The sequence below is a fragment of the Bombina bombina genome, chromosome 8 (assembly GCF_027579735.1).
Source record: "Bombina bombina isolate aBomBom1 chromosome 8, aBomBom1.pri, whole genome shotgun sequence".
NCBI classification, from domain to species: Eukaryota; Metazoa; Chordata; class Amphibia; order Anura; family Bombinatoridae; genus Bombina; species Bombina bombina.
Window position 1 is genome coordinate 27,838,101 of NC_069506.1, and position 21,849 is coordinate 27,859,949.

A 21,849-nucleotide genomic window follows, 5' to 3' on the forward strand; every position below is an offset into this window, starting at 1 on the left:
TCACATGATCCCTCCTAGGCTCCGCCTACCCCAGTCATTCTCTTTGCCGTTGTACAGGCAACATCTCCACGGAGATGGCTTAGAGTTTTTTAGTGTTTAACTGTAGTTTTTATTATTCAATCAAGAGTTTGTTATTTTAAAATAGTGCTGGTATGTACTATTTACTCAGAAACAGAAAAGAGATGAAGATTTCTGTTTGTATGAGGAAAATGATTTTAGCAACCGTTACTAAAATCCATGGCTGTTCCACACAGGACTGTTGAGAGGAATTAACTTCAGTTGGGGGAACAGTGAGCAGTCTCTTGCTGCTTGAGGTATGACACATTCTAACAAGACGATGTAATGCTGGAAGCTGTCATTTTCCCTATGGGATCCGGTAAGCCATGTTTATTAAGATTGTAAATAAGGGCTTCACAAGGGCTTATTAAGACTGTAGACTTTTTCTGGGCTAAATCGATTCATTATTAACACATATTTAGCCTTGAGGAATCATTTAATCTGGGTATTTTGATAAGATTATATCGGCAGGCACTTTTTTAGACACCTTTCTCTTTAGGGGCTTTCCCAAATCATAGGCAGAGCCTCATTTTCGCGCCGGTGTTGCGCACTTGTTTTTGAGAGGCATGACATGCAGTCGCATGTGTGAGGAGCTCTGATACACAGAAAAGACTTTCTGAAGGCGTCATTTGGTATCGTATTCCCCTTTGGGCTTGGTTGGGTCTCAGCAAAGCAGATACCAGGGACTGTAAAGGGGTTAAAGTTAAAAACGGCTCCGGTTCCGTTATTTTAAGGGTTAAAGCTTCCAAATTTGGTGTGCAATACTTTTAAGGCTTTAAGACACTGTGGTGAAATTTTGGTGAATTTTGAACAATTCCTTCATATTTTTTCGCAATTGCAGTAATAAAGTGTGTTCAGTTTAAAATTTAAAGTGACAGTAACGGTTTTATTTTAAAACGTTTTTTGTACTTTGTTATCAAGTTTATGCCTGTTTAACATGTCTGAACTACCAGATAGACTGTGTTCTGAATGTGGGGAAGCCAGAGTTCCTTCTCATTTAAATAAATGTGATTTATGTGACAATGACAATGATGCCCAAGATGATTCCTCAAGTGAGGGGAGTAAGCATGGTACTGCATCATTCCCTCCTTCGTCTACACGAGTCTTGCCCACTCAGGAGGCCCCTAGTACATCTAGCGCGCCAATACTCCTTACTATGCAACAATTAACGGCTGTAATGGATAATTCTGTCAAAAACATTTTAGCCAAAATGCACACTTATCAGCGTAAGCGCGACTGCTCTGTTTTAGATACTGAAGAGCATGATGACGCTGATAATAATGGTTCTGAAGGGCCCCTAAACCAGTCTGATGGGGCCAGGGAGGTTTTGTCTGAGGGAGAAATTACTGATTCAGGGAACATTTCTCAACAAGCTGAACCTGATGTGATTACGTTTAAATTTAAGTTGGAACATCTCCGCATCCTGCTTAAGGAGGTATTATCCACTCTGGATGATTGTGACAAGTTGGTCATCCCAGAGAAACTATGTAAAATGGACAAGTTCCTAGAGGTCCCGGGGCTCCCAGAAGCTTTTCCTATACCCAAGCGGGTGGCGGACATTGTAAATAAAGAATGGGAAAGGCCCGGTATTCCTTTCGTCCCTCCCCCCATATTTAAAAAATTGTTTCCTATGGTCGACCCCAGAAAGGACTTATGGCAGACAGTCCCCAAGGTCGAGGGAGCGGTTTCCACTTTAAACAAACGCACCACTATACCCATAGAAGATAGTTGTGCTTTCAAAGATCCTATGGATAAAAAATTAGAAGGTTTACTTAAAAAGATGTTTGTTCAGCAGGGTTACCTTCTACAACCAATTTCATGCATTGTCCCTGTCGCTACAGCCGCGTGTTTCTGGTTTGATGAGCTGGTAAAGGCGGTCGATAGTGATTCTCCTCCTTATGAGGAGATTATGGACAGAATCAATGCTCTCAAATTGGCTAATTCTTTCACCCTAGACGCCACTTTGCAATTGGCTAGGTTAGCGGCTAAGAATTCTGGGTTTGCTATTGTGGCGCGCAGAGCGCTTTGGTTGAAATCTTGGTCAGCTGATGCGTCTTCCAAGAACAAGCTACTTAACATTCCTTTCAAGGGGAAAACGCTGTTTGGCCCTGACTTGAAAGAGATTATCTCTGATATCACTGGGGGTAAGGGCCACGCCCTTCCTCAGGATCGGCCTTTCAAGGCCAAAAATAAACCTAATTTTCGTCCCTTTCGTAGAAACGGACCAGCCCAAAGTGCTACGTCCTCTAAGCAAGAGGGTAATACTTCTCAAGCCAAGCCAGCTTGGAGACCAATGCAAGGCTGGAACAAGGGAAAGCAGGCCAAGAAACCTGCCACTGCTACCAAGACAGCATGAAATGTTGGCCCCCGATCCGGGACCGGATCTGGTGGGGGGCAGACTCTCTCTCTTCGCTCGGGCTTGGGCAAGAGATGTTCTGGATCCTTGGGCGCTAGAAATAGTCTCCCAAGGTTATCTTCTGGAATTCAAGGGGCTTCCCCCAAGGGGGAGGTTCCACAGGTCTCAGTTGTCTTCAGACCACATAAAAAGACAGGCATTCTTACGTTGTGTAGAAGACCTGTTAAAAATGGGAGTGATTCATCCTGTTCCATTAGGAGAACAAGGGATGGGGTTCTACTCCAATCTGTTCATAGTTCCCAAAAAAGAGGGAACGTTCAGACCAATCTTAGATCTCAAGATCTTAAACAAGTTTCTCAAGGTTCCATCGTTCAAAATGGAAACCATTCGAACAATTCTTCCTTCCATCCAGGAAGGTCAATTCATGACCACGGTGGATTTAAAGGATGCGTATCTACATATTCCTATCCACAAGGAACATCATCGGTTCCTAAGGTTCGCATTCCTGGACAAGCATTACCAGTTCGTGGCGCTTCCTTTCGGATTAGCCACTGCTCCAAGGATTTTCACAAAGGTACTAGGGTCCCTTCTAGCTGTGCTAAGACCAAGGGGCATTGCTGTAGTACCTTACTTGGACGACATTCTGATTCAAGCGTCGTCCCTTCCTCAAGCAAAGGCTCACACGGACATCGTCCTGGCCTTTCTCAGATCTCACGGATGGAAAGTGAACGTGGAAAAGAGTTCTCTATCTCCGTCAACAAGGGTTCCCTTCTTGGGGACAATAATAGACTCCTTAGAAATGAGGATTTTTCTGACAGAGGCCAGAAAAACAAAACTTCTAGACTCTTGTCGGATACTTCATTCCGTTCCTCTTCCTTCCATAGCGCAGTGCATGGAAGTGATAGGTTTGATGGTAGCGGCAATGGACATAGTTCCTTTTGCGCGCATTCATCTAAGACCATTACAACTGTGCATGCTCAGTCAGTGGAATGGGGACTATACAAACTTGTCTCCGAGGATACAAGTAAATCAGAGGACCAGAGACTCACTCCGTTGGTGGCTGTCCCTGGACAACCTGTCACAAGGGATGACCTTCCGCAGACCAGAGTGGTTTATTGTCACGACCGACGCCAGTCTGATGGGCTGGGGCGCGGTCTGGGGATCCCTGAAAGCTCAGGGTCTTTGGTCTCGGGAAGAATCTCTTCTACCGATAAATATTCTGGAACTGAGAGCGATATTCAATGCTCTCAAGGCTTGGCCTCAGCTAGCGAGGGCCAAGTTCATACGGTTTCAATCAGACAACATGACAACTGTTGCGTACATCAACCATCAGGGGGGAACAAGGAGTTCCCTGGCGATGGAAGAAGTGACCAAAATCATTCTATGGGCGGAGTCTCACTCCTGCCACCTGTCTGCTATCCACATCCCAGGAGTGGAAAATTGGGAAGCGGATTTTCTGAGTCGTCAGACGTTGCATCCGGGGGAGTGGGAACTCCATCCGGAAATCTTTGCCCAAGTCACTCAACTGTGGGGCATTCCAGACATGGATCTGATGGCCTCTCGTCAGAACTTCAAAGTTCCTTGCTACGGGTCCAGATCCAGGGATCCCAAGGCGGCTCTAGTGGATGCACTAGTAGCACCTTGGACCTTCAAACTAGCTTATGTATTCCCGCCGTTTCCTCTCATCCCCAGGCTGGTAGCCAGGATCAATCAGGAAAGGGCGTCGGTGATCTTGATAGCTCCTGCGTGGCCACGCAGGACTTGGTATGCAGATCTGGTGAATATGTCATCGGCTCCACCATGGAAGCTACCTTTGAGACGAGACCTTCTTGTTCAAGGTCCGTTCGAACATCCGAATCTGGTCTCACTCCAGCTGACTGCTTGGAGATTGAACGCTTGATCTTATCGAAGCGAGGGTTCTCAGATTCTGTTATCGATACTCTTGTTCAGGCCAGAAAGCCTGTAACTAGAAAGATTTACCACAAAGTTTGGAAAAAATATATCTGTTGGTGTGAATCTAAAGGATTCCCTTGGGACAAGGTTAAGATTCCTAAGATTCTATCCTTCCTTCAGAAGGATTGGAAAAAGGATTATCTGCAAGTTCCCTGAAGGGAAAGATTTCTGCCTTGTCTGTGTTACTTCACAAAAAGCTGGCAGCTGTGCCAGATGTTCAAGCCTTTGTTCAGGCTCTGGTTAGAATCAAGCCTGTTTACAAACCTTTGACTCCTCCTTGGAGTCTCAACTTAGTTCTTTCAGTTCTTCAGGGGGTTCCGTTTGAACCCTTACATTCCGTTGATATTAAGTTATTATCTTGGAAAGTTTTGTTTTTGGTTGCAATTTCTTCTGCTAGAAGAGTTTCAGAATTATCTGCTCTGCAGTGTTCTCCTCCTTATCTGGTGTTCCATGCAGATAAGGTGGTTTTACGTACTAAACCTGGTTTTCTTCCAAAAGTTGTTTCTAACAAAAACATTAACCAGGAGATTATCGTACCTTCTCTGTGTCCGAAACCAGTTTCGAAGAAGGAACGTTTGTTGCACAATTTGGATGTTGTTCGCGCTCTAAAATTCTATTTAGATGCTACAAAGGATTTTAGACAAACATCTTCCTTGTTTGTTGTTTATTCCGGTAAAAGGAGAGGTCAAAAAGCAACTTCTACCTCTCTCTCTTTTTGGATTAAAAGCATCATCAGATTGGCTTACGAGACTGCCGGACGGCAGCCTCCCGAAAGAATCACAGCTCATTCCACTAGGGCTGTGGCTTCCACATGGGCCTTCAAGAACGAGGCTTCTGTTGATCAGATATGTAGGGCAGCGACTTGGTCTTCACTGCACACTTTTACCAAATTTTACAAGTTTGATACTTTTGCTTCTTCTGAGGCTATTTTTGGGAGAAAGGTTTTGCAAGCCGTGGTGCCTTCCATCTAGGTGACCTGATTTGCTCCCTCCCATCATCCGTGTCCTAAAGCTTTGGTATTGGTTCCCACAAGTAAGGATGACGCCGTGGACCGGACACACCTATGTTGGAGAAAACAGAATTTATGTTTACCTGATAAATTACTTTCTCCAACGGTGTGTCCGGTCCACGGCCCGCCCTGGTTTTTTAATCAGGTCTGATAATTTATTTTCTTTAACTACAGTCACCACGGTATCATATGGTTTCTCCTATGCAAATATTCCTCCTTAACGTCGGTCGAATGACTGGGGTAGGCGGAGCCTAGGAGGGATCATGTGACCAGCTTTGCTGGGCTCTTTGCCATTTCCTGTTGGGGAAGAGAATATCCCACAAGTAAGGATGACGCCGTGGACCGGACACACCGTTGGAGAAAGTAATTTATCAGGTAAACATAAATTCTGTTTTTGTTTACATACTGGGGCAAGGGACAGGAAACCCATCCGGGCAAATTCAAAACAGCCCTTTAAAAAAATAAAATACGGACAGACTATCCCTAAAAACAGAAACCTGGTCACATTACCCTTGCATACTTTGTATGTGGTCAGATGTAATAAAATCTAACCTTTTCACATTTTCTACTACTGTCATGAGTCCTCACTTTAGCCGTCATGTAAGGCAGCTACTTGGTTCTACCTTCTTTTTTTCTTTCTTTCTTGTCTTCCTGGTTTCTTAGGGTTTTTATAGTCCTGTTTGTCAATAGACTGCTATTTTATCCTGTTTATCATCTCATTGGTTTTGCAAATAACTAGTTGTGTAGAATCATTTAATGCGTCATGGGCTGTCTCAATGAATGTGAAGAAAAGAGGTTTTTTTTTACTTGGGGTTTAATCTCTGTCTTCATGTCCTGAATGAGAACAAGAGGACCTTTAACCTTCGTGAATTTTTTGCTTTGGTTCCTTTTCTTTCTTTTAAAAGACACAATGAGTCCACGGATCATCATCCTTACTTGTGGGATTACACCTCCTGGTCAGCAGGAGGAGGCAAAGAGCACCACAGCAGAGCTGTTAAATAGCTCCTTCCCTCCCTCCCACCCCAGTCATTCTCTTTGCCTACGTTAGTGATAGGAGATGGTAAAGTGAGGTGTTAGTTTTAAGATGCTTCAATCAAGAGTTTATTATTTTTAAAGTAGTGCCAGAGTGTGCTGCTTTGTCCTGGGGTGTAGCCGTAGTCCACACCAGTCTCTACAGTAGAGCTTTTGGTGGCTTTAGAGCAATGGGAACTGGTGGGACATAATTCTCACTGCACCTCCCATATTGTTATGCTGCCCTTCTCATGATGGCCTAAGCAATATCTAACTCAGGTCCTATCTGTTTCCACAGGGCTATGGGTGGGAGACGACCTCCTAAACCTGTTGGAGCTGTCCTGCTTTCAGACAGCTTTAATGTAAGGGCAGTTCTTGTTATTCTGGGGCACATTTACATTGGACTCAGAGAGGACTCTGCACTTGTACGTTTACATTTATTTTCCTGGGAATATAGGCTCTTCATGTATGGAAGGGGTTTCCTATAGTGACAGCATATGTACAGGCACAGTGCTGGGGCTAAAATGCTGGGCTTTATCGGTAATTTTTTATTAAATTATCCGGTAAGGGCTGTGTACATGTTGTCGCCCACGATGGACAGGGCTACTATTTGTGCGCTTAAGACTTATCTAGAGACGCTGCGCAGTTTGTTTGGGCATCCGTTCCGTAGTTCCGGTTTTGTAAGGCGACATCTCTGCTGCTTAGTCTTGCAGGACATCGGGCATTGCGCTAGAACCGCATGGTTAGGACAGCAAGCGGTTGTTAGCGCTCTGAAGCCTGACCTGAGACATTGCTGGGAGCGGTCTGGAGACTGGTCGGCAGGTAGGCGCCTCAGCAGAGCTGTTGAGGCGGAGAGGTGTCTGAATGTGGGGCAAAATTTTTTTAAACTGCTTAGAAACGTGAAACGTTTTTGCTCAGCACAGTAAAATAGTTGCATTTACTACTTAAAGTCACAGTATTAGTTTTAACATTGGTACTTCTTTTTGCATCACTCTTTCTCTCATATAGTAAGAATTTAAAGGGCCAGTATAAATTAAAGGGCCAGTTTCTATTTTTTATTTATTTATTTTATTTTCTTGCCTGTTCTATATCATGGATTTAGAAAATGTATAAAATGTTACTTGTGCAATGTGTTTGGATGCCAATGTGGAACCTCCAGTTCCTTTTTTTCCTCATGTGTTGAGAGGGCTCTAAGCTATAAAGAATATAATTTTCATGATAAGATTGTCAAAGGTGGATGCTTCTCAAGAGTCTAAAGATGAGATGCTGAGTATGCCGCAGCTTTCTCCCCAAGCGTCCTCAAGTTTCTGCTGCAGTTACGATAAAGGACATAGCTGCAGTTTTGTCTTTCTACACTTTCTGATGCGTTATCTGCCTTTCCTATTCTTCAAGGCAAACGTAAAAGGAAGGACAACTATGTGTCAATGTCAATTAAGTTTCTAATGCTAAGGTAGCAATCTCGGACGTACCCTCCCAGGGATCTGAGATGGAGGGTATGGAGGTACTATCGGAAGGCGAAATTTCAGACTCGGGGAGTTCCTTACATTTGACTGATTCAGAGGTTGTCTCTTTCAGGTTTAAACTACAACACCTCCGCCTGTTACTCAGGGAGGTTTTAGTGACTTTAGAGGACTGTGATTCCACGGTAGTGGTCGTTCCTGAGAAATCAAGTAAGTTGGATAAATACTTCGAAGTTCCTTATTACTCAGATATTTTTCCGGTTCCCAAGCAAACTTCGGAGATTATTTCTAAGGAATGGGAGAGACAAGGTATCCCCTTCTCTCCTTCTCCTATTTTCAAGAAGATGTTCCCTATAGCCGATGCTATTAGGGAAACTTGGCAAATGGTTCCTAAGGTGGAGGGGGCTATTTCTACCTTGGCCAAACGAACTACTATTCCTATTGAGGATAGTTGTGCTTTCAAATACCCATGGACAAGAAGTTGGAGGGTCTACTTAAAAAGATCTATGTTCACCAGGGCTGTTATTGCAGCCGGCTGCGTGCATTGCTACGGTCACCAGTGCGGCAGCTTATTGTTTTGATGCTCTTGCAGAGTCTCTTAGGACTGAGACTTCTTTAGAGGAAATCCAGGATCGGATTAAAGCTTTGAAATTAGCCAATTCTTTTATTACAGATGCTTCTCTGCAAATTACTAAATTGGCAGCTAAGAGTTCAGGTTTTTCTGTCCTAGCCCGCAGAGCCTTATGGTTGAAACCTTGGTCTGCGGATGTATCTTCTAAGTCAAAGCTCCTGGCGATTCCTTACAAGGGAAAGACCTTGTTTGGGCCTGGCTTGAAGGAAATTATCTCTGACATCACGAGAGGCAAGGGTCATCTCCTTCCTTAAGATAAAAGATCTAAACAGAAAGGACGGCAAAATTATTTTCGTTTGTTTCGTAATTTCAAGGGTAATTCCTTCTGTTCTTCCTCTAAACAGGATGGAAACTATTTGCAACCTAAGTCTACTTGGAGACCCAATCAGTCTTGGAACAATGGTAAACAATCCATGAAACCTGCTGCTGATTCCATGTCAGCATGAAGGGTTTGTCCCCGATCCGGGACCGGATCTGGTAGGGGGCAGACTTTCTTTCTTCATTCAGGCTTGGGTGCGAGATGTTCAGGATCCCTGGGCTATAGAAATAGTGTACAAAATGAGGAAGAAGGAGAGCTGAGCCCAGGTGTCAGGAAAAAGTTTTATTGCAAGGTAGGCTTTCTGGATACAAGGTGAACTCCAACTTACGCGTTTCGCGCATGGGCACATGCGCTTCATCAGAGATATGATATAGAAATAGTGTCTCAGGGCTACAAATTGGAGTTCAGAACTTTTCCTCCCCGAGGAAGATTCCTTCTTTCAAGATTATCTGCAGACCAGATAAAAAGAGAGGCGTTCTTACGTTGTGTAAGAGACCGCTCCTCCATGGGAGTAATTTGTCCCGTTCCTATACAGGAACACGGGCAGGGTTTTTATTCAAATCTGTTTGTAGTTCCCAAAAAAGAGGGAACTTTCAGACTTATTCTAGACCTCAAGGGTCTAAACAAGTTTCTCAGAGTTCCATCATTCAAGATGGAGACTATTCGTACTATTCTTCCATTGATCCAAGAGGGTCAATTTATGACGACGGTGGATTTAAAGGATGCATATCTTCATGTTCCTATCCACAGAGATCATCACAAGTTCCTAAGGTTTGTCTTTCAGAACGAACACTTTCAGTTTGTGGCTCTTCCTTTTGGTCTGGCCACAGCACCCAGAATCTTCACAAAGGTTCTGGAGTCTCTGCTGGCGGTTCTAAGACCGCGGGGCATTGCGGTGGCGCCTTATCTGGACGATATTCTAATTCAGGCGTCATCTTGTCAACAAGCAAGGTCCCATACCAACATTGTACTATCTTTCCTGAGATCTCACGGGTGGAAGGTAAATCTGGAAAAGAGTTCCTTAATCCCGAAGACAAGGGTGACCTTCTTGGGAACGCTAATCGATTCTATATCCATGAGAATTTTTTCTGACGGAGATCAGGAAATCAAAGATTCTGGATACCTGTCGAGCCCTTCAGCCCACTCCTCGGCCGTCAGTGGCCCAGTGCATGGAGGTAATCGGATTGATGGTGGCGGCAATGGACATCATTCCGTTTGCTCGGTTTCATCTCAGACCTCTGCAGGTAAACATGCTCAGGCAGTGGAATAGAGATTATTCAGATTTGTCTCCTCGAATAACCCTGGAGCGCGAGACGAGGGACTTTCTTCAATGGTGGTTGTCTCTGGATCATTTATCCCAGGGGACATGCTTTCGCAGACCTGCATGGGTGATTGTGACAACGGATGCCAGCTCAGAGAGTCTCTTCTTTCTATAAATATTCTGGAGCTTCGAGCGATCTTCAATGCTCTTCAGGCCTGGCCTCAGTTGGCTTCGGCCCAGTTTATCAGATTCCAGTCGGACAACATAACAACAGTGTCTTACATCATCAGGGGGGAACAAGGAGTTCCTCAACGATCACCAAGGTAGCCAAGATAATCCGGTGGGCGGAGGCCCATTCTTGCCATCTGTCAGCGATCCACATCCCAGGGGTGGACAACTGGGAGGCTGACTTTCTGAGCAGGCAGACCTTTCATTCAGGAGAGTGGGAACTCCATCCGGAAATTTTCTCTAACCTTATTCTCAAATGGGGTTGGCCGGAGTTGGATCTCATGGCATCTCGTCAGAATGCCAAGCTTCCGAGATACCGGTCCAGGACCAGGGATCCGCAGGTGGAACTGATGGATGCTTTGGCAGTTCCTTGGTCCTTCAGCCTAGCATACCTGTTTCCACCGTTTGCTATACTTCCCCGGGTCATTGCTCGGATCAAACTGGAGAAGGCATCAGTGATTCTCATCGCTCCTGTGTGGCCTTGCAGGATTTGGTATGCCGATCTGGTGGACATGTCATCCCTGCCACCTTGGAAACTTCCATTGAGGAAGGACCTTCTCATTCAAGGACCCTTCCTTCACCCAAATCTAGATTCTCTGAAGCTGACTGCTTGGAGATTGAACGCTTAATCCTATTCAAGCGGGGTTTCTCTGATTCGGTCATAGAGACCTTAATTCAGGCGTGTAAACCTGTAACTAGAAAGATTTACCATAAGATATGGCGTAAATATCTTTATTGGTGTGACTCCAAGGGCTACTCATGGAGTAGGGTTAGGATTCCCAGAATTTTGTCTTTTCTCCAAGAAGGATTTGAGAAGGGTTTATCTGCAATTTCCCTAAAGGGTCAGATCTCTGCCTTATCTATTTTGTTACACAAACGTCTGGCAGATGTTCCAGATGTTCAATCTTTTTGTCAGGCCTTGGTTAGGATCAGGCCTGCGTTCAAGCCAGTTACTCCTCCATGGAGTCTGAATTTAGTTCTTAAAGTTCTTCAAGGGCTTCCTTTTGAGCCTATGCATTCCTTAGATATTAAGTTGTTATCTTGGAAAGTTTTATTTATTGTTGCTATTTCTTCAGCTCGAAGAGTGTCCGAGCTGTCGGCGCTACAGTACAATTCGCCTTACCTTGTTTTCCATTCGGATAAGGTAGTGTTACGTACTAAACTAGGGTTCGTTCCTAAGGTTGTTTCGGACAGGAACATTAATCAGGAGATTGTGGTTCCTTCGTTGTGTCCTAATTCTTCTTCTCAAAAGGAGCGTCTTTTGCACAATTTGGATGTGGTCCGTGCTTTGAAATTTTATTTACAAGCGACTAAGGACTTTCGTCAGTCGTCTTCTCTGTTTGTCATTTTCTCTGGAACACGTAAGAGTCAGAAATCTACCGCTACCTCTTTCTTTTTGGCTGAAGAGTATCATCTGTTTTGCATATGAGACTGCTGGACAGCAGCCTCCTGAAAGAATTAGTGCTCATTCCACTAGGGCTGTTGCTTCCTCATGGGCATTCAAAAATATTTGTAGAACAGATTTGCAAGACTGCAACTTGGTCCTCCCTTCACACTTTTTCTTAATTTTACAAATTTGATACTTTTGCCTCGGCTGAGGCTGCTTTTGGGAGAAAGGTTCTTCAAGCAGTGGTGCCTTCCGTTTAGGTTCCTTGTCTTGTCCCTCCCTTTTCATCCGTGTACTCTAAGCTTTGGTATTGTATCCCACAAGTAAGGATGATGATCCGTGGACTCATTGTGTCTTTAAAAAGAAAAGAAAATTTATGCTTACCTGATAAATTTGTTTCTTTTTAGACACGATGAGTCCACGGCCCGCCCTGTTCTTCTAAGACAGGTTGTTATTTTTTTGTAAACTTCAGACACCTCTGCACCTTGGCTTTTCCTTTCTCTTCTTAACTTAAGTCGAATGACTGGAGTGGGAGGGAGGGGAGGAGCTATTTAACAGCTCTGCTGTGGTGCTCTTTGCCGCCTCCTGCTGACCAGGAGGTGTAATCCCACAAGTAAGGATGATGATCCGTGGACTCATCGTGTCTAAAAAGAAACAAATCTTTTTAGATTTTTCTTCTGACTTGTGTTTTGTGCACTGAATTAGCACAGCAGTTACTTTTAGTAACTGGGCTATTCCCCTTTCTTTTTTGAAACTCCTTAAAGGGACACTGAACCCAATTTTTTCCTTTCGTGGTTCAGATAGAGCATGACATTTTAAGCAACTTTCTAATTTACTCCTATTATCAATTTTTCTTTGTTCTCTTGCTATTTTTATTTTAAAAGCAGGAATGTAAATCTTAGCAACCAGACCATTTTAGGTTCAGCACCATGGATAGTGCTTGCTTATTGGAGGCTTACATTTACCCACCAATAAGCAAGCATAACTCAGGTTCTCGACCAAAAATGGCCCGGCTCCTATGCATCACATTCCTGCTTTTTAAATAAAGAAAGCAAGAGAGCGAATACAAATTAATAGGAGTACATTAGAAAGTTGCTTAAAATTGCTGCTCTATCTGAATCATGAAAGTAAAAATTTGGGTTTAGTGTCCCTTTAACAGTTCCTTTGTTGCCAAGTACAACTGCAATTTTTCAAATGTCCTATTACTGAAAGGGACAAAGTCAAAACTACACTTTCATGATTCAGATACGGCATGCAATTTTAAACAACTTTCCAATTTACTTTTATCATCAAATTTGCTTTGTTCTCTTGGTGGTATTTTTGAAAAGCTAAACCTAGCTAGGCTCAAACTGATTTCTAAACCGTTGAAAACCTCCTCTTAGCTCAGAGCATTTTGAAAGTTTTTTACAGTTAGACAGTGCTAGTTCATGTGTGTCATATAGATAACGTTGTGCTCAATCCTGTGGAGTTATTTAGGAGTCTGCACTGATTGACTAAACTGCATGGATGTCAAAAGCACTTAAATAAGGAGGCAGTCTGCAGAGGCTTAGATACAAGGTAATCACAGAGGTAAAACATATATTAATATAACTGTGTTGGTTATGCAAAAACAGAGAATGGGTAATAAAGGGATTATCAATCTTTTTAAATAAGAACATTTTTGGTGTAGACTGTCCCTTGAAGGGTAGGGAAGATATTTTTATTAAAGGGACAGTCTACAACAGAATTTATATTGTTTAAAAAGATAGATAATCCCTTTATTACCCATTCCCCAGTTTTGCACAACCAACACTGTTATATTAATATACTTTTTGCCTCTGTGATTACCTTGTATCTAAGCCTCTGCAGACTGCCCCTTATCTCAGTGCTTTTGACAGCCATGCAGTTTAGCCAATCAATGCAGACTCCTAAATAACTCCACAGGAGTGAGCACAATGTTATCTAATATGACACACACATAAACTAGTACTGTCTAACTGTAAAAAACTTTCAAAATGCTCTGAGCTAAGAGGCGGTTTTCAACGGTTTTGAAATCAGTTTGAGCCTAGCTAGGTTTAGTTTTTTAAAAATATCACCAAGGGAACAAAGCAAATTTGATAATCAAAGTAAATTGGAAACTTGTTTAAAATTGCATGCCCTATCTGAATCATGAAAGTTTAATTTTGACTAGACTATCCCTTTAATTATTATGCTGAGCTACATTTTTATGCTGTGCATTATTATTTGCTATTATTACACACAGAGATTTTCCCTTTAAAGGACTATTAAAGTCAAAATGAAACCCAATTTTTAACAGCTTTCCAATTGACATCCACTATCTAAATATGCACATCTTTTTATATGCACGCTAAAAACTGTTCACATGCCCTCAGTGCAAGCAAAATCTGCTGATGAATGAGAAGTATTGACAGACATTCATTCAATGTACTGAGCTTGGAGAATAAAGAGCCATTTAAGTTGAAAAAGTATCTGCTCTAATTTGTTAGCAATGCATTAAAGGTTCGCTAGTCTTAAAATTACACGCTCTGGGTTTAAGCCTTGCAAAGTGGTTAAACACAGTAGGAGTGCTGCTTGGTACTCAGGAACAGCTGAGTTGTGTGACTAGCACTGCCGATTGGAGCAGCAGCATTTTCCGTTTGGGACCAGCACTGCTCTGGATATACCAAGCAGTACTTTTACTAAAACCGCTGCTCCCGGAGCCCACCGCCACCTACATTATATTTATTAACCCCTAATCTGCCCCCCACACCGCCGCCACTATATTATTTTTATTAACCCCTAACCCACTAACTTATATATTATTTAAATTAATCTAAATGAATTTACTATTAACTAAATTATTCCTTTTTAAAACTAAATACCTATAAAATAAACCCTAAGATTGCTACAATATAACTAATAGTTACATTGTAGCTATTTTAGGATTTATTTTTATTTTACAGGCAAGTTTGTATTTATTTTAACTAGGTACAATAGTTATTAAATAGTTATTAACTATTTAATAGCTACCTAGCTAAAATAAATATAAAAGTACCTGTAAAATAAATCCTAACCTAAGTTACAATTACACCTAACACTACAATTAAATAAATTAATTTAACTACAATTACCTACAATTAAATACAATTAAATAAAATAAACTAAAGTACTAAAAACCCCCACTAAATTACAGAAAATAAAAAAAATTGCAAGAATTTTAAACTAATTACACCTAATCTAAGCTTTTTGCGGGGCATTGCCCCAAAGTAATCAGCTCTTTTACCTGTAAAAAAAGAAATACAACCCCCCCCCCCCCCAACATTAAAACCCACCACCCACACACCCAACCCTACTCTAAAACCCACCCAATCCCCCCTTAGAAAAACCTAACACTAACCCCCTGAAGATCTCCCTACCTTGAGCCATCTTCACCCAGCCGGGCACAAGTGGACCTCCAGAGGGGCAGAAGTCTTCATCCGATTCAGGCAGAAGAGGACCTCCAGACGGGCAGAAGACTTCATCCAGACGGCATCTTCTATCTTCATCCATCCGGAGCCGAGCGGGTCCATCTTCAATCCATCCGACGCGGAGCATCCCCTTCCATCGATGTCCTAACGAAGAATGAAGGTTCCTTTAAATTACGTCACCCAAGATGGCGTCCCTTCAATTCCGATTGGCTGATAGGATTCTATCAGCCAATTGGAATTAAGGTAGGGAAAATCCTATTGGCTGATGCAATCAGCCAATATTATTGAGCTTGCATTCTATTAGCTGTTCCAATCAGCCAATAGAATGCAAGCTCAATCCTATTGGCTGATTGCATCAGCCAATAGGATTTTTCCTATTTTTATGTAGGGGGCGGCAGATTAGGGGTTAATAGGTATAATGTAGGTGGCGGCGGTGGTTTAGGAGTTAATATATTTATTAGCGTTGCAGGGGGCTCCGGGAGTGGCGGTTTAGGGGGTAAACAGTATAGTATAGTGTGGGTGCTTAGTGACAGTATAGCAAGAAAGCTGCGAATAAGCCGAAGAGCAGCGAGATCGATGACTGTTAGTTAACAACAGTCTGCTGCTCATCGCTCCGTACTTGGTGCGCAGCTTTTTGACAGCTTTCTTGATAAATTTGGCGAACATATTCAGGTCCACGGCGGCGATGTTAGGCGAGCCGTTGAATGTAGGTAAGTAGGCAGCTTGATAAATAGAGGCCATAGTATTAAAGGGTTGCTAGTCTTAAAATGACTAACAGAGCATGTCATTTAAAACGACTCTTAAAAACCACTAAGGTAACGTTTATAAATGCAAAGTGTTTGTTGGGGATGCTCGTTAACATGCATTTAATAATCTCTGACCCAGTAGTCCCAAAAGATACCTTTTAATAGGACTGTGCATTCAGCGGCTTCATTAGCTGGTGAATCCAGAAGAAGGTGAACGCTTGTGGCCTTTGCACTTTGCTGCTCTTTAATAAGAAGAAATCCGGTGTTTTGTTGATTTTTGCTACCTGTTGGAATTTGCTACCCTATCAGTGCGCATGCGCACACTTACGTCACTGCATTCCACATATGTTGTTTAGAATGTGTGGAATGCATTTATGTATGTGTGCTCGTGCGCAATGAAAGGGTAGCAAATTCCGACGGCTAGATAGCAAGTTTTGACGCTTTGTCTGCGCATGTTAACGAAACAGTTACTCCAATAGTAATTTCCAGCTCTATATATTGTGTTTGTAAGTGAATGAATTTAGGAGTCACCTTTTAATTGTGATGATATATGGAGCTGGAGGTTACTATTGGAGAAACTGTTTCATTAAGTTTATGTAAATATTGAGGGTGCGTGCGGCGCGCATGCCTAGACAAAGCGTTGAGACTTGCTATCTAGTCGTCAGAATTTGCTACCCTTTCAGTGCACATGAGCACACATACTGTACATCACCACATGCCACACATTCTTTACAACAGATGTGGAATGCAGTGAAGTAATTTTGTGCATGCGCACTAACAGGGTAGCAAATTCTGACAGAACACCGGGTCAGAAAAGAGCCAATAGCTGCCGCCACCTTCCGTATTAAGCAGCTAAGAAAGTTGCCGAATGTGCAGGCCTAACCTTTAATGACTGATAATAAATCTCTGTTAAATAACAATTTAGAGGCTCAAGTTTACAGGGACTTAAATGGATATTAAAGTGCAAAAATAATGGTTCCAATATGCACTGCTGCTTGCATATTTATTTTACACAATTATTTTGTAGAAAGTTTTACATTTATCATACTGTGTTTTATTTATTTATTTATTTTTCTTTTTACCTCTGTTTTAAGCAACCCATTTATAATCCTGACCTACTTGATGTTTAGTCCAATTTAAATCTTGTTAAAATATATTTGCAGCTCAAACAGTTGTAACGTCACCAAAGATGTGGAAGAAAGTACCGGATGGAAGTTCTGACATTGACGAGACTTTCCAGCTGGACGCAGAGGTAAAAAAAATAGGGTTATGTCGGCACATTTCTAATTGTAGGCTGACTCATGGTCATATGACTGAGCTTAACCGGACTTTTAGTTCCAGACTTGGGAACATTACACAACTGTCAGAGTCTGAATGACACAGCGTGAGATTATACTTCATTGATCTATAATAAACTAATTTACATTATTATTAGACACTGTAAACTGATGATGTTGGAAACAATTGAATAGATGTGTGCGTGTATATATGTATGTAAATGTATAAATATATTATTTTTTTATTTATTTTTTGAGCAACACTTTTTGTTTACCAAATCTATTTTTATATAGGAAGCACAGAGACTAAAACAAGTAACAGGAGATTTATATAATCAGACACACATTGCCTGGCGTTGTTAATATGACAGACTCTTTCCATTTCTGGATTCTGCTTGACTTTGTCACGTGTATTTTTGGCCTAGAGAATGAGGAGGAGTTTTTGCTGGGCTCATGGTCAAGCTTATTCTTATTTGTTTAACTTGTTCTGCAGCCACAAGAAGACAACAGTATATTAGAGGAAAAAGCTGGGGAATTGGAGCAGGATCAGATGAGCTACAGCAGTGGCCCCACAGAGACTGAGCCCCCTTACACTAATGCCAAATCACCGGAGGAAAACGGAGAGGCAGAGCCAGTGCGTAATGGGGCAGACGTTTCTGAGGTTGATGGGGCGGATTTCCCATCAGGCCCCGAGAAAGGCTTGTCACACACACACAAATCAGGTAGTGTTGTCTGCTTCCTGCATTCTTTCTTCATTGCAAAGACCTAACTAAATGATAAAGCAGCGGAACCTTTGTAATTTCTCAGTGATGCAGCTGCAAAGCTTGTGTATGCTGTGAATATTTTTGTGTCTTAAAGGGACAGTGTACTTTAATGTTAAAAGGGACACTGAACTCAAAATAAGCGTTTATGATTCAGAAAGATCATGCAGTTTTAAGACACTTTCCAATTTACTTCCATTATCAAATGTTTCAGTCTTTTTATATTCAGACTTTTTGGGGAACAAGATCCTACTGAGCATGTGCACAAGCTTACAGAGTATACGTATACTAGTCTGTGATTGGCTGATGTCTGTCACATGATACAGGGGGCTGTAAAATGGGAGAAAAAATAAATTTGTCAGAAAAAAAAATCTACTGCTTATTTGAAATTCAGAGTAGGTGTTTTTGCATTGTCTTTTTATTATGTACTTGTTAATTATGTAATACTACTGCATTGAGTGGTCCTTTAAGAATACGTTTTCTGATTCAGTACAGAAAAACACTTATTTAAAAGTAAGTCCTTGACTATGTATTGTGAAGTTTTCCTTTTGGTTCACATTCTTCATTTTTCTCACTCTACCTTGTCCAGGAAGCACCCCAGTAGAACAGCCTTCTGAAGCTCCTCAGGATCCACCACGAGATCACAGTGAAGAACCAGGAGGGAAGAAGCAATATGACCGGGACTTCCTGCTATCATTTCAGTACATGCCAGCTTGCGTCCAGAAGCCAGACGGCCTGCCCCCCATCAGCGACGTGGTCCTGGACAAAGTGAGGAGACAGGGAGGTGGCTAGGTGCAGTCTCATATGCTGGCTGTTAGGAACAAACAGGAGACCTTGGGAGGTAGCAAAAACCATTGGGGTCATTTGGTACTTACTCAGCAAACAGGAACGTGCATAAAGGGAGCATGCCCATTGTCCTGTGTATTTTAAAAGAAACTCAAATTAAAGGGCATGGCTTACCATAGTTATGGAGTGAATCACAAATTAAAAGGGCAAACTTATTTATGTGAGAATTTATTTTATTGCCTCTATTTTCTGCTGAAGTATTGACTTTTCTTCTGTTAAGTGTGATCAGTCCACGGGTCATCATTACTTCTGGGATATTACTCCTCCCCAACAGGAAGTGCAAGAGGATTCACCCAGCAGAGCTGCATATAGCTCCTCCCCTCTACGTCACTCCCAGTCATTCTCTTGCACCCAACGACTAGATAGGATGTGTGAGAGGACTATGGTGATTATACTTAGTTTTATATCTTCAATCAAAAGTTTGTTATTTTAAAATAGCACCGGAGTGTGTTATTACCTCTCTGGCAGAGTTTGAAGAAGAATCTACCAGAGTTTTGCTATGATTTTAGCCGGAGTAGTTAAGATCATATTGCTGTTCTCGGCCATCTGAGGAGTGAGGTAAACTTCAGATCAGGGGACAGCGGGCAGATGAATCTGCATAGAGGTATGTAGCAGTTTTTATTTTCTGACAATGGAATTGATGAGAAAATCCTGCCATACCGATATAATGTCATGTATGTATACTTTACACTTCAGTATTCTGGGGAATGGTACTTCACTAGAATTACACTGTAAGAAATACATAAAGCTGTTTAATAACTAGAGATTATGTTTAACGTTTTTGCTGGAATGTAAAATCGTTTTCATTTGCTGAGGTACTGTGTGAATAAATGTTTGGGCACTATTTTTCCACTTGGCAGTTGCTTAATCTGTTTTTCTGACAGTTTCTGTTCTCCCTCACTGCTGTGTGTGAGGGGGAGGGGCCGTTTTTTGGCGCTTTTTCTATGCATCAAATATTTCAGTCAGCAACTCATTGTATTCCCTGCATGATCCGGTTCATCTCTACAGAGCTCAGGGGTCTTCAAAACTTATTTTGAGGGAGGTAATTTCTCTCAGCAGAGCTGTGAGAATTATAGTTTGACTGAGATAAAAAACGTTTATTCTGTAATTTGTTTCCTGCTTTCAGAATTTGTTATCTTTGCTAATGGGATTAAACCTTTGCTAAAGTTGTGTTGTTTACAAGGATTGAGGCTATAACTGTTTCAATTTATTAATTTTCAACTGTCATAGATCTTCTGTGCTTCTTAAAGGCACAGTACATTTTAATATTATTCTAATTGAATTGTATTTCCAAGTTGCAAGTTTATTTGCTAGTGTGTTAAACATGTCTGATTCAGAGGATGATACCTGTGTCATTTGTTGCAATGCCAAAGTGGAGCCCAATAGAAATTTATGTACTAACTGTATTGATGCTACTTTAAATAAAAGTCAATCTGTACAAATTGAACAAATTTCACCAAACAACGAGGGGAGAGTTATGCCGACTAACTCGCCTCACGTGTCAGTACCTACATCTCCCGCTCAGAGGGAGGTGCGTGATATTGTAGCGCCGAGTACATCTGGGCGGCCATTACAAATCACATTACAGGATATGGCTACTGTTATGACTGAGGTTTTGGCTAAATTACCAGAACTAAGAGGTAAGCGTGATCACTCTGGGGTGAGAACAGAGTGCGCTGATAATATTAGGGCCATGTCAGACACTGCGTCACAGGTGGCAGAACATGAGGACGGAGAACTTCATTCTGTGGGTGACGGTTCTGATCCAAACAGACTGGATTCAGATATTTCAAATTTTAAATTTAAACTGGAAAACCTCCGTGTATTACTAGGGGAGGTGTTAGCGGCTCTGAATGATTGTAACACAGTTGCAATACCAGAGAAAATGTGTAGGTTGGATAAATATTTTGCGGTACCGACGAGTACTGAGGTTTTTCCTATACCTAAGAGACTTACTGAAATTGTTACTAAGGAGTGGGATAGACCCGGTGTGCCGTTCTCACCCCCTCCGATATTTAGAAAAATGTTTCCAATAGACGCCACCACAAGGGACTTATGGCAAACGGTCCCTAAGGTGGAGGGAGCAGTTTCTACCTTAGCTAAGCGTACCACTATCCCGGTGGAGGATAGCTGTGCTTTTTCAGATCCAATGGATAAAAAGTTAGAGGGTTACCTTAAGAAAATGTTTGTTCAACAAGGTTTTATATTGCAACCCCTTGCATGCATTGCGCCGATCACGGCTGCAGCGGCATTCTGGATTGAGTCTCTGGAAGAGAACATTGGTTCAGCTACTCTGGACGACATTACGGACAGGCTTAGAGTCCTTAAACTAGCTAATTCATTCATTTCGGAGGCCGTAGTACATCTTACTAAACTTACGGCGAAGAATTCAGGATTCGCCATTCAGGCACGCAGGGCGCTGTGGCTAAAATCCTGGTCAGCTGATGTTACTTCTAAGTCTAAATTGCTTAATATACCTTTCAAAGGGCAGACCTTATTCGGGCCCGGGTTGAAAGAGATTATCGCTGACATTACAGGAGGTAAAGGCCATGCCCTGCCTCAGGACAAAGCCAAGACTAGACAGTCTAATTTTCGTTCCTTTCGTAATTTCAAAGCAGGAGCAGTATCAACTTCCTCTGCACCAAAACAGGAAGGAGCTGTTGCTCGCTACAGACAAGGCTGGAAACCTAACCAGTCCTGGAACAAGGGCAAGCAGACTAGGAAACCTGCTGCTGCCCCTAAAACAGCATGAATTGAGGGCCCCCGATCCGGGATCGGATCTAGTGGGGGGCAGACTTTCTCTCTTCGCCCAGGCTTGGGCAAGAGATGTTCAGGATCCCTGGGCGCTAGAGATAATATCTCAGGGATACCTTCTGGACTTCAAATACTCTCCTCCAAGAGAGAGATTTCATCTGTCAAGATTGTCAACAATCCAGACAAAGAAAGAGGCGTTTCTACGCTGCGTACAAGAGCTCTTGTTAATGGGAGTAATCCATCCAGTTCCACGATCGGAACAGGGACAGGGGTTTTACTCAAATCTGTTTGTGGTTCCCAAAAAAGAGGGAACTTTCAGACCAATCCTGGACTTAAAGATCCTAAAC

General features: G+C 42.3%; 1 protein-coding gene across 1 annotated transcript in view; it reads left to right on the plus strand.

Moving 5' to 3' along the window:
• EIF4G3 (eukaryotic translation initiation factor 4 gamma 3) overlaps positions 1–21,849 on the plus strand; it is a 477,611-nt gene that overhangs the window by 311,977 nt on the left and 143,785 nt on the right. The window contains 3 exon segments of the mRNA XM_053690236.1: positions 17,028–17,116; positions 17,635–17,863; positions 18,492–18,670. Of these exon segments, the coding sequence (XP_053546211.1) occupies positions 17,028–17,116; positions 17,635–17,863; positions 18,492–18,670 (497 nt within the window).